At 41.8% G+C, this 13241-nt stretch overlaps 2 protein-coding genes across 12 annotated transcripts in view; one reads left to right on the forward strand and one right to left on the reverse strand.

The window, feature by feature from the left end:
• cntn4 (contactin 4) overlaps window positions 1-2134 on the forward strand; it is a 156968-nt gene extending 154834 nt beyond the window's left edge. For both annotated transcript variants that reach the window (XM_069512953.1, XM_020086371.2), the window contains exon 23: window positions 210-2134. In XM_069512953.1, coding sequence (XP_069369054.1) covers window positions 210-301 — 92 coding nt within the window. In that variant the 3' untranslated portion in view covers window positions 302-2134. The remainder of the gene's footprint in view (window positions 1-209) is intronic.
• Window positions 2135-2822: 688 nt separating this feature from the next.
• The window catches only part of LOC109629245 (band 4.1-like protein 1), a 74477-nt gene continuing 64058 nt past the window's right edge, over window positions 2823-13241 (reverse strand). For 8 of the 10 annotated variants that reach the window (XM_069512913.1, XM_020086858.2, XM_020086860.2 and 5 more), the window contains 8 exons: window positions 11939-11989; window positions 10659-11018; window positions 10045-10173; window positions 7908-7967; window positions 6869-6964; window positions 6395-6475; window positions 6161-6277; window positions 2823-5893 (listed from right to left, as the gene is read on the reverse strand). In XM_069512913.1, coding sequence (XP_069369014.1) covers window positions 5888-5893; window positions 6161-6277; window positions 6395-6475; window positions 6869-6964; window positions 7908-7967; window positions 10045-10173; window positions 10659-11018; window positions 11939-11989 — 900 coding nt within the window. In that variant the 3' untranslated portion in view covers window positions 2823-5887. The remainder of the gene's footprint in view (window positions 5894-6160; window positions 6278-6394; window positions 6476-6868; window positions 6965-7907; window positions 7968-10044; window positions 10174-10658; window positions 11019-11938; window positions 11990-13241) is intronic. The other 2 variants (XM_020086862.2, XM_069512944.1) reach the window with 1 other exon arrangement.

The raw sequence follows: 13241 nt of genomic DNA on the forward strand, positions 1-13241 counted from the left end.
TTAAAATATTATGAAAATCTCTTTCCACAGCTCGAGTATCAACTCTCAAATATTTTTTGAATTGCATGGGTTTTCAGCTCATGATTAGTAAAGCAGGCTGGAGAGGCGGCTGATTAATGAAATGAAATGTCACATGATGCTTTATTTTTTCCCAGTTTCTTTTCTCAGCAATCAGACTAACAGCCTTGTTCTTTTCAATAACTTTTCAGGCCCCAACGCAGTCGGCTCAGCGTCCAAGGTCTCAACTCTGTCAGCGCTCAGTACAATAGCACTGTCTTTCACTGCTCGGACATCTTTATGACAAACGGCTCCCAGCAGGCATTGCTTCTGATGTGGAGACAGCTCCTCCGCAGAATGCAAACACAATCCACTCTGGATCCATTCATTTAGATTTTAGAGGCAGAAAGAAGATGCTGATGATGAAAAAAAGAAAAAAAAAAAAAAAAATTGCTATTGAGATGTCAGGGAAGGAGTCCCCTTCAGCACCCAGGCTAAGTAAAGGAAAATCGGCCCATGTTGTGACTATGTTGTTACCAAAGCAGCTTTCATAAGAAAAAAGGTAAAGAGAAAAAATGTCTTATATGCATCTTTTTGTATGACATGTTGAGCTTTTATAGATTTTGTTTTTCTTAATAAATCGAAGTCCGGGCCCATGGGACGAGAACAGTTAGGCGCATGGCAAATTAAATCATCCAATTCTCCAGTCTCGAGCTTAAGAATGTGATTTGACAGTGAACCTTTTGTCTACTACAGTAAGGTTAGACCTGTACCTTTGGTTGTAAAAGACCAGAGTAGTGAGTTTTGTTTTTTTCTTTTTCAAGTGAATGAGCTGTTCCCTGTTACATCTCTGCATTTCTGTTTCTGCCCTATTTCACTCAAAGGACTGCACTGGGTTTGTCATCATCGGTCATCTTATGTAAAAAGAGGATAAGCATCTAAATTCATGTCTCCAGGCGGCACATGCTAATGTTAGTCAGGCAGCCAAAGCAAGATTTTTTTCTTTTTATGTGTCATGAATCTACAGAAAATGCAGCAAAAAAACAATATTTGTCTGTTAGGCATTAGGATGCCGTATATTTGGCATCAGTCCTCTGGCTTAAGTTGACGAAGACATCCCCAAAAAGTTGATGAAGTCCTAAAAGCCACTCATGCGTCCGTCACAGACCTTTGAACCAGACATAGCACCATGCTGTCATGGAGACCATCGCCCCCTTGGTTCCTTTACCTTAGACGTGGAACTGCACTAGTGGCCGGCCAGACCCTTGTGGCCGTATCATGCTCCTCATTCTTTTCGGTTAGCCCTGTGTCTAGAGCTATTCTTTGCCTTCTGTGTGCCTCATCATATGTTCAAAATCCTCAGGTCCTTCAAGAGCCTTAACTTATCACATGTATATCGAAAAACATTAGACGCATAGACTTATGAAGCAGCCGCGGTGATGTTTACATGCTGCTGTGTCGATAGAACCTGTCCGTGGTCAGCATTGGGTTGGGGGGGTAGGGGGGGCGGCATTCTAAGATTAGTCTTAATGGCGTTCTGCTGTTTCGCATGGGATATTGGTGATATATGAGGCCTGGAGCATTTTTATAGGTGTGTGTTCTTAATAAAAAGACAATGCTGCTGATCTTTTTTCCTTTTTCCATAGTGTCCTGATGCCATGTGGGACTGCTGTAGTAGTTTGTAGTACTTTGAAGGGAAGTGTACTGTAGGCTACTGGGTCTTGCTCGGAATCATGCATCAAGAAACGTGTAATATACTGTTTTGTACACTTCAAATCATTTATATAAAAGAACCTTTCTAAAGAGATGATTTACTTGGTTTTTATGTAATAACTCTTGTTTCATACAGTAGCTGTAACTGTTGCTCAGCATGACTGTACTTTTCCTCTCTCCTCTGTCCATCATGTAAACCGACTGAATGGCTTCGGGAACATGCCAGGTTCATGCATCTGATCCGTGTATACTGTGTGTGCACCATGAAACTGACCCATAGTCAGCCCTGTGTCTATATGCTTCTGTCTCAGTCAGCCCCTCTCAGATGCACTAGGCCTACCGTCCATATATGCTCTTCATGAGGGTCTCCTCTGTTGCTGTTTGTTGTTTATACTGTGTTAATAAAGATTATTGATTTATACAATGATGCAGAACTCTGTGGGTCCTTCTCAACACATAAACGTCCATGTAGTCTAAATACACTCACTGGCCACTTTAATAGGTACACCCAACATTTTCTAAGTTTCTAATATTCTTTCAGTTCAACATCACTGCAAACCTCTAATAAATATAAAGTTAGATAAATATTACCATGACACACATTATCTTTGTTGGTAGAATTTATGGCTGAGCTGTTACTATGTCGTTTAAGATTTGACCACAGTATAAAATGTATTTTAAATGGTGCAAGTTCATAATGAAATCAAGTGATAACGTTTTGCACTAAATAACAGATTAGTCAAAATCAAAGCATCAGTTAACGAGATATCCTGACTTCTGGCCACTTTTATGGTTCAATTGCCAATAACACCCAAGCCTACATTTCCCATAATTCAATTTTACGGATCTTTTATGCTTATATATGTTGAGTGAAACAGGAAATGCACTAGGTGGCACTAGGTGGCACTAAGAGCACACAAATACCATTAGCCTGTACCATAGTGACACAGGCTGAATTCTAACACAAGATGGCAGTGCAGCGCCACCACTCATTCCTCTATCAGAGAGGAAATGTGATGAATTATCAGCGTATGAAAATGTTTCAATCACACAGATTAAAAAAACATTCTCCAAAGTATTCCACATGAAATGCCACAGAATCAGAGACAGTGTTTGATTCATACTGAGACATTTATTTATGCATGTATGTTTTCCATTTAGGCTGAATGCAAATACAGCAAATACACACCACCAAGCACTAGGGGAATGTAGAGCAAAAGGCAGTGGAGAGTTGAAGGTGGAGGTTACAGGTGGAGCAGTTTGATGCTCTTCAAGGAAAAAAAAATAATTTAAAAAAATGCTTCTTAAAAAGAAATAAATTAAGCTAATTTCAATAATGGGCACTGTGCTGGTTTTCTACGTTAACTGGGCCAATACATGTTTTCATCTCATGGTGTATGAACAGCCCAGATTCAGAGAGTTGACTCCTCCACTGCACTCAGTGTCACTTTCTTATCAAGACTCTAATTCACTCTCAGGACGGCTCCTGCTCACCTCGGACTGACAGCAGAGGTCGTCTCCACATCTGCCTCACGGTGATTAACAGCACTTTCAGCCGAGCACTGACTCCCAACATAAGGCACCCGCTCATGTGACGTTTCTATGTCTCTGCTGTCCTTCAGCTTTTTACTTTCACTGCCTCATCCCTTGAACCTCCCAACACATCCCTACTCAGTTTCTACATACTTTACAGGATATACACACAAGTATGGATATTTATATAGAAATGTATATAAGTACAGGTCCTCCATCCTTCAACCCACCACCTCACCCACAGTGCACCACTTCAATCCTGATGGCTACAGGTGTTTCTCTTCCATTGTATGTCTAGTATAGGCCGTTTTATTTATTCCCCCCCCACACAGTTTACAGTATATGTGCTGCTATCGTGGGAAGCTAGTGCCCTCACAACAGTCCAGTGTCATTAGACAAGATCAAATAAAATAGAGCAAAAAGTTGAATATACATCAGTTTGGGAATCTCTTGTTTCCGCGGACACATCAACAGCAGGTCGACAGTTTCCAGTGAGGGGATGGGGGGGATTAGACGAGGAGGGCGACAAAGCCATGGGAAGCCAAGTGTTGGAGAAGCTCCTTTGAATATCACTAACTCTGTTATAGGTTTTGGTTACGCCTTCGGTTCGCATGACAAGTTCACAGTTTTCTCCCTTTAGAGGACTCGGGATAAGAGTAATGGCTGCTTATTGCAATTCTCACAAGCAGTGCACCTCACTGCTGCGGGGGTTAACAGTAGCACAAAGTTAACAATGACAGCAACACGGCTAACAGGCTCCATCACAGAGAGAATCCTCTCATGTATGATAAGTGATGCATAGTACAGTATTAAAGGTCATCCAGGATATATATGACCGACAGCAGGCCCTGTGGATTTAAATCGTGTGTGTCGGTCTACGAGTCTCGGCTTTGTCTGCGAGGGAAACGAGGAGGAAAAGCACAGGCCTCACACTCACCACTCCTATAAATACAATTACAAACTCATACAGCATAACTTAAAAAGAGTTAATCCAACAGAACAACAACAAAACAATAACCCATGTTAATCTTGTTGTACTGAACGTTTCAGGAAGTGTTTGTGAACGTGCACGTTAAAAACTGGAGAATCTTTTTTTATTTATATTGCTAAACAGATGTTTGATGCATCAATGTGGGCAAATAACAAATTATAACAGATTCAAGGTATGGAATTGATGCTGGTATTGATTATCAATAGGGATATTAGTAAGATTTGGAATCTTCAGGCACAGCTACTTGACCAGAAGTTTGTCCTCTAATTCACTGGATTTCTCTTAAATGCATCACAATTTCCCAGTCTAATAAACTCGAATGACTTTGCTTATGTTTCCATTGACTTCTAGCAAAGTTGTCGGACAAAACACTAGAGGGGACTTGAATTATCAGTGATGTTGTCCGCAGGTTCACATGACGACTGAAACGTCCAAAAGGATAAGAAAAACTCACTTTCTTTGTGGAAGTCATTGAAATCAAGTAGGAAAACATCATCACATTTCTGAAACTTATCAGATGAAACATTATTCATATTAAAATTTCTCTACAAATCTTTATGAGTGTGCCTAAAACGTGCGCCCAGCGTTTCTTAATGTTGAAGGCGAGTTGACCCCGAAATGAAAACTGTAACAGAGAGGTGGCGGAAAAACGGAGCGAGGACAGCGATGATCGCGTGTTGGAGTCTGAGCCCGAAGAGGACTCCTAGCTGTCCATTAATCCGTCCTCATGTTCCTCAGTAAAGTCCGTCAACATTAGTTCAGTGTCCACCAGCATTTTATGTTTTACAATTTCTCCCCAGACGCTCGTCACGTCAGAGCTGTGTCCATGTTTTTTTTTTCATTCCCTCGGCTATTTTCTGTATTGAATCATGCAGATTATAATCATCTGGTATTATACATATTTCATAAACAAGCAAACACTGGACATAAATTAGATTCTCTATAGATAAAAATGTAAAAAGCTAATAAGACAGCTGTTGATTATACTGAAGGTGTCACAGCCAAGAGGTGGCGACATCGAGCTAAGAGGCTGCCATTTGCAACTCGGCACCAACCTCAGCAACCCACCCCCCCATCACCAGCACTGCCCCTCTATACTTTCACCCAATCATCCCCTCCTCATATATACATTTCATATGTGACAGTAGCACAGAGAAGAAATTTGACTTTAAAATAGAAAGACTTTTTTTTAAGGGAAGGAAAAAGGGGCCATGGAGTTTGGGGGTAAAAAGTCAAATTATCTAAAATGATCCTGAGGGTTCACATGAGTCAAAAACGTGTTAGATTAAATAATATGCAAGTAAAGTTTCATACAATGACTCTAATTAGAGGTGAAATCAAATTACAGCTGTGAATGGTGTTGTTCTTTCAGTTCCATCACTCGCAAACTATCCAGTAGAAGACGTTTCCTGTTCTGTAAGGAGGTGGAGGGATGGGACGGGGCGGCCCAGGAGGCCAGGTCACAGTTGGTTTGTCTAAAGGGACAGGAGTGAAGCTGACTGCCTCACGGGAAGGCAGTCTGTTCTTGTGTCGGTGTGTCCACAGTGGGGTAGATAGTCCTCTTGGTGGCGTACTGCAAGGTGGGGCAGGAGACACACACACAGCTGGAGGATCCCTCTTGTGTCTCCCCGTCTCAGGGGCCATCACTACCTATCAGGACTGCGATGAGACAACATAAGATCAGTCATCAATCATTCATTCTATCAAATCTTATTTGTATAGCCCATATTCACAAACCACAATTTAAAACAAATAAGCATGGACGGATTTGCTTCTCTATGATGCACAAACTCTCTTGTCAGTAGTGTTGTATCTCTGCAGTCATTTTATGTCTCTGTTGTTTTTTTTAATATCCCTGTAAATATTGCACAAGCAGAGTAATCTTGTAACACATCTTGCACTGATCACATGAGCAGACAGACACACCTCTGCCTTCTGCTGCACATCCTCAGTAGGTGACTCTGTTTCCCTGATGACCACTGCTTTCGTCACCAGCATGTCGGGGTGCTGCTGCTTAGCCTCCTGGATCGCCATGGCGAGGGCCTGGGGACACGAAGCATCGGCACATGGGTCATAAACTTTACACATTTGGCTCCTTGTTTTGTGGATGACTGTACATACAGAGCCTGTACTGCAGTGTTTCTGTGCTGCCCCTCTCACCTGATGTTGGTCCACATCATCGTCTCCTGTGATGATGATCCTTTTCTCGATTCTGGTCTCTGAGTAGCCTCCTTTCACAGTCTGCAGAACACACAAAGAAACAAATGAACTGAATGACTCATAAGCTTAATCCCTGTGATGAACAATTCTGATTTGTCATTATTTTAATAATATTCTTATTTCTAACTTAGTTGAAAAAATCTTTTGACTGTGGTGTTTCTTTCAGAAGCATCAAAATAATCTTTTGACTGGATCATTTCTCAGTGAAGTTGTATTTACAAAATTCTATTTGTACTCATGCAAAGCCTGCTGGGATTTCTAACATTGCAGCAGTGCACTTTGTAGCAAATAAATGTAAAATGTATTTATTATTTATAAGTCTATAAAAAGTCAGTCCCTTTTATTTACCTACAGATGTGGTGACTCCAAGACCCTGGTGTGAAACTGTAAGCATGAGAACAGTTAAACTGTTACCTTGGTGACTTGAGTTGTGGTTGCCGAGGTGACGTTCTCAGCGGTGATGGTCAGTGGGGACACGACGGACTCCCTCCCCTGGGGGCTGGCTTTGACCTGCAGCGCAATTATTAGAGCGGAGTCACACACATGAACAGACACAGCATGTGCTTTACTCTGATGCTTACAAATGGGAATGTGTGTGTAAACACTGTTGTTAGCATCGCTCTGGACAATCAGCTCATTTTACACTCTGACAACATTATAGAGGTTTTCAGGTTCACTAACACACAGCTATAGCAGGGGGGGGGGGTATATAGCGCTTTTCCCATCTTATCCACCACCCATTCATACTATGTATCATACTTATTCTATTGCCCACCATTCACACAGCTGTCAGGAGCAATATGGGGTTCAATGTCTTGCCCAAGGACACTTCGGCAAACGGAGGAGAGACCAGGTATTGAATCACCTCTACGTCCTGAGCCACAGTCGCCCATGTGCAATGTGGTAAAAACCCTTGGACACAATAGTTGTCATGATGTGTGTCGGACACTTCCTCAGTCTTTATACACCAAGAAGAAATGTCTGAGTGATACAACTACCCCTCCACTAAAGGGACACTTGAGTGTATTTGTGAACTCACATTAAGTTTAGAGTGATTCACAGAGGCTGTGTTATTGGCATACAGGTGTAAGGGTCAAATTCCAACTCCATATTCCATAAAAGGACACTTTTGCAGTTTGTTATGTGGATTTTTCCTTTGAAACATTGCTCGTTCATACATTCTTTGTTTTATAAAACTGAGTCATTATCACTGAATGTCAGTATTGGGGCAATTAAATCATTTTGGTATTTGGCCCACACAGATGGATCAGCCTGCAGATACATTCCTCTCTAACAATATTCATTTAAGCTTTTCCAGAGGGACATCAAGTAAAGGTCAGTGCTTGAAAAGAAGAGCAGGGACAGCACAATGACTGGAGTTTCTTATTCTGCCACCACCACCTCCCACACGCACACTGTCATACTGATGTATTCACTCAATAAAGACACCTACAGGGGAGCCATTTTCTTTAAGGGCAGCAGGAGCCTCCAGTGGACTGACGGCTCCATAGTTCTGAAGGACAAAGAGAAACAGAATTGAGGATTATACTCAAAGTATTTGATCATTTCAAAATATCAAGTATGTGTTTATGAAACAGATTAATCAGGTGATCATATAAAGAACTGTAATGAAATCTGCCATCAATCATATTCAAAGAAAAACGGAGGGCAACTATTTTCATACAGAAAATATAACACAAGCTGGTAAGTATTCCTATTCATACAATATATTGAGCCTCACAGCAAATCAGTGTCACGCAGTTACAGACACCCAACAGATGTAATATGTCGCCCTCTGCTGGACTAACGAGGACAGTGACGAAATCTTTGTCTGCCTAAAGATGACGTCATCTTCCATTTATTGCACACACGCAAACACACACACACACACACACACACACACTTTAACCTAGTATTACCCTGACCCACTGCCTTCAACTTGAAATTTAATGATTGACATTAATCATGATTTGCTTCTTGTACATATAATGTGACAGTGTAAACAGATTCAGGTCCCCACAACAATAATACTAGTAACCCCACACACACACACACACACACACACACACACACACACACACACTGTGCTGTGTCTGCATGACTTCAGAGGACATTACATCAGTTGTGTCGCGGTTCAGGAGCAGTGGGCTGCATTGACCGTGAAGGCCGAAACAAAATGAGACAATCTGGTCTACAGAGAATTTTTTTGTTTTGTGTCACCAGTTTGCACCACCCTTACTGCCGTCGCCTAGCACACAACGAACAAGTACCTGTATGAATGTGTGTGGAATGGGTGAATGGCAAAACTGCACAGTAAAGCTCTTGGAGTGGTCATTAAGTTGAGATCAACTTGGAGAAGCCTTCTAAATGGGACAGCCTAGTCGCAACGCTGTGACACAATCAGTCTAGAGGCTGAGACACAACTACTGACTCACATTCATTTCCTGGACACCATAACTATTATTTGCCTGACAGACACAAACAATGACCTAAACCTAACCCTAACCATAAAACATGTCTTCAGCTTAAAATGGTACTTACATTATGATGACTTGCTTTTTGTCTCCATAAGGAAGACATCCCATAACAGTAATACTATAATACCAAGACGACACCAACACACACACACACACACACACGTCTGTGGCTCTCGCACTGACATCTATGAAAATTCGACTCAACACCGCTCTAGCACTTCAAAGGCCTCCTCTCTTCATCATTGATTGAGTTCATCCACACCATTAGCTGAGCGGCTAAAGAACCCGGCCATGATTACATTTTAATAAGGCACCGGTGGGACGGCCAGAAAGCACTCAAATCTTTGCCTCCAAAGATGAATGGAATTCACACCTGCTTTCATCATCCTCATTAATTCGCTGTCAATACTTAAATCACCCCATAATGATGCAATTATGTCATCTGTGTCTGGGGAAAATGGCCGCTGTGTCACTGAAGCCAAACGCAAATGCTTTCTCCTCTAATCGAAGTCCAGAGCTCTGCAGAGATATTAGCGTCTTCACTGTAAGTCCATTTGTTAAGTGACTGATGAGACCGATCCTATGATGAGTGTTGTCCTCACATGACTTTTCTACAAATATTTTCAGTCAAGATATAAACTGGTGGATTACAAGCTGAGACTCAAAGAAACAGGCAAATCACAAACATACAGTTGAATAGTATAAATCCAACACTGTATAAAGGATTTAAAAATGATCAAGATGCATAATAAAGAAGTTTGACGACATGGGAGAGTTAGACAAAAAAACTAATACTACTTAGTTAGTTAACTATAGCATAAAGAGTGGAAACAAGGGGAAATAGCTAGCCTGTTGCTGTCCAAAAAAAAGCTAAATCCACCTACCAACACCAATTAAAGGTGTGTATAAGATTTAGGTGAAAGGGATCTATTACTAAATATAAAAATGATCCTAGTGATGTTTTCACTAGTGTGTAATCATCAAAATTGTACAAATTGTTGTTTTCTTCGCGTAAGAAAGGGCCTTTCTACGGAGGCCATGTTTTTTTTTGTCATTTCTATTAGATGCTTTCTAGGAAATATTTTAAATTTCTTACATATTGTGTTTGTTTACCTGTGAGGAGGCGTTGACAGTGTTGGGATGGACCTCTGATCCATTCGTTTGTGTCTCAGTCTTGGAGTCGGTCCTCTTCAGCATATGGGCCACGCTCACAGCACTGGCGTCTTTCTTCGCCACGGGAGGCTGTGAGAGACACAGACAATACAGCAACGTCAAACAGCATCAAGCTATTGTTTTTCACAGCAAGACCTCAGAAGAACTTGACATGTTATGTATGAGCAGCATATTTTTCAAAACAAAAGTATTTGAATCCAACTGACTTGAAAGAAACAAATGCTGAAATACATTTTTTATTGGATTGTTCCAGTTGATGACAAAATGCAAATAGTGCAGCTGCTGCTGCAGGGGAATTCACAGAAACAATTGTGCAACTGGCAGATATAAAATGGGTGAAAAATGTAAATGTATGCATCAACAAAGAGAATAAAACATGTGAACAAAAGTAACCATGAACAAAATACAACTGAATTCAAGCAATGGGAAATGGTCCAAGGAAAATAACAAATAAATAGAAAATAAATAGGAGGTAGTTATGGCATCGAGTCCAACCAAGCAGGGTGAATCCAGTGGGTGATGGTGATGAAGGATGAGCACGTTCATCTGTCTACCTCATGATGTGTTGCTGCCTCAGGAAGCTTCTCCTCTATGGGAGACTTGTCGCGGGAGCCCATCAGACGGGCAGAGTAGAACCTGGAGGTCTCCTCAAAGTCCTCCCGGCCCACCTCGGGTTGTCGCTCCCTCTCTCCCAGCTCCGACATGCCTTTAGAGAAGTCCTCCACACCAGAGTGGAGATCCGTGATGATGGTGAAGTCAACCTCAGCCTCAAGGCTAGAGGTGGAGCTGACCGTCATGCTAGAGCACTTCCGCTCGATGCCCAGGTGGCTTTCCCTCATGCAGGCCACAGTGTCACGCTCCTGCTCTTCATCAGGGGCTAAGCCCGGCTGGGGCCTCCTGTCCCCAAATTCCCTCTGGGTACAGACACAGGATTACAAATCTAACATGACTGTAGGATGATGAAGATGGCACATGGAACAGGATGAAAGCAACATCCTTGTGTTTACAGGAAGTGTGTTCCATGGGTTTCTTGGTGGATCCCAAATGAAAGAAGTTGTATTATACATGCAATATATCCAAAACAATAGAAATTGCATGCAGTCATCATGTGAGGGACTGGGATGAAAAGTAGGGGGACGACCCACCTAAAATTATAAAATACATTCTATCAAAACCTTCCTATCCTTTAGGTTGTCACCTGCCAGCCTGATAACTTATAATCTATTCAGCTCAACTTCTATGCTTTAGTTACTTCTGACTCAGTAGGCAACGTGACTCTAGAAGCATTCAAATAAAACACAGTAAAAAAGTAAGTTTGAAACCAACTCTGTTTTAAAGGGTCATAAGCCAAATAGAGCTGAGAGCCATAGAATTACAATGAAGCCACTGAGGCATCCAGTCGACAGCAAAACCACTTACATTAATTACAAGTACACTTGCTAATTAGATCACAGTAAAGACTGGATCATGCCAGCTACAGCCAAGCACAAGGGATTCTGTTTTTCAACCCACACATTCACTTCAAATTCATCATAGTGATGGATGAGGGCCACTGAGTAGCCAGTAAAAAGTATCACACTCCATCCTTTATGGCTTTTGGCTATTTCTTTGTATACTTTGTCAGGACAAACTGGTGCAGACAGATAGGAGGCAGGCAGTGAAGAAAAGAGATGGTGGTGTGGAGAAGAGGACGTGGTTAAAACACAAAATAATTACCTTAAAATCAGCAAATGCTTCTAACCCTAACCACTAACCCTAACTTTGAGGGATGCACAGGGGTGAGGAGTTGATGGTGTGGAGAGGAGGAAGGCGGGTTTAATTACAAATGAATAACCTTGAAATCAGCAAACGGCTCTTCATAAATGGCAGGAGTGGAGACAGGCTCCTGCAGAGGGAAGCAGAGGAGAGAGCAGAAAGAGCATCCGAGGGTTAAAACAAGCAGATGTGGACAGTGGACTAACAGGCCATCACACAGAAATCAGAGCAGCAGAGCTTGAAAGAGGCCAGGAACACATGAGCTTAGTTTGTTCTGAGTACAAACTGGGATCCTGGTGTACTGCTCGTGAGAGTCCAAATGTGAGTACAGCCAAACTGTGCTGACATTTTGCTCAAAGAGGCTCATAATCAGGATTTTCAATGTTGCAATAACTGAAACCCAAGTCGAAAGAAGGCAGATACAGATCCTGTCAGGTCCCAATGGAATCAGGCCCAGATTTCAAGCACTACTCTACAGCCAAGAAGCATACAACAACAGGACAGCAAAGAGGTGAGCTTACTTCAACAAAAACAACATACATAGCCAGGTTCATTTGTTAGAATTAGCAGTGGCAGGACAAGAGAATCATGCAATTTGTAGGATGAGCAGGTTTTCAGCATAGCAGCAGCCACCCGTCGACTAACTGAGAATGTGTTGCAACACTAAACACCTTGAATTTCAACAAGAACGTATCGAAATGTTGTGGAATGATGTTGTTAAATGTCCAATAAAAGATGCGTTGCGGAGCCTGCCAAAGGGGGTCCACATGTTGTGAGCCGCCTAATATTTTTCCCCACACTCACCAAGTTCAATCAGATCTTGATATGATTGTTAGTCGCCAGTGAGGTACATTCACACACTGAGAGCTAAGCAACACCCCCTCTCATGCCTGTTTAATCCAATATGAGCAAGAGCTTGACTCAGATGAAAAGGTGGGAAATGATGAAAGCTGTCAGGTCTATGTAGTTGAAATTCCTTTCATTCCAGTGCCCAACGTGTGCAGGCTCCTAATGACACCAACAGTGAAATGAAAGAAGCAAATCTGACTGTCAGGCACTGAGCTGTGGTGTGTGGCTGCTCATTGCCTGATGGGGGTTTCTCAGTAAGGGAAACCAGTGTGTTTCCAACACAGCTTAGCTTTCTATCCAGGTGGGACTGGGGTAGAATAATGCAACTGATTTATGATTTATTATCACCAATCTGAAGAATCAAGTGACACTGTAAATTCTGTTGAGGAAAGTTGATCAGATTGATGGAGTTTCTCAATAATTTGAGTGCAATCCAATTCTTCACTCCATTTGTTTCTAATTTTGAGATCATAGCCGTCTTTAAGACGGTAATGGATTGCAGTAAATTTCCACCTTTCTTCCTCAGATGAGTG

This window comes from Paralichthys olivaceus, chromosome 2 (assembly GCF_024713975.1).
Source record: "Paralichthys olivaceus isolate ysfri-2021 chromosome 2, ASM2471397v2, whole genome shotgun sequence".
In the NCBI taxonomy this organism is placed as follows: Eukaryota; Metazoa; Chordata; class Actinopteri; order Pleuronectiformes; family Paralichthyidae; genus Paralichthys; species Paralichthys olivaceus.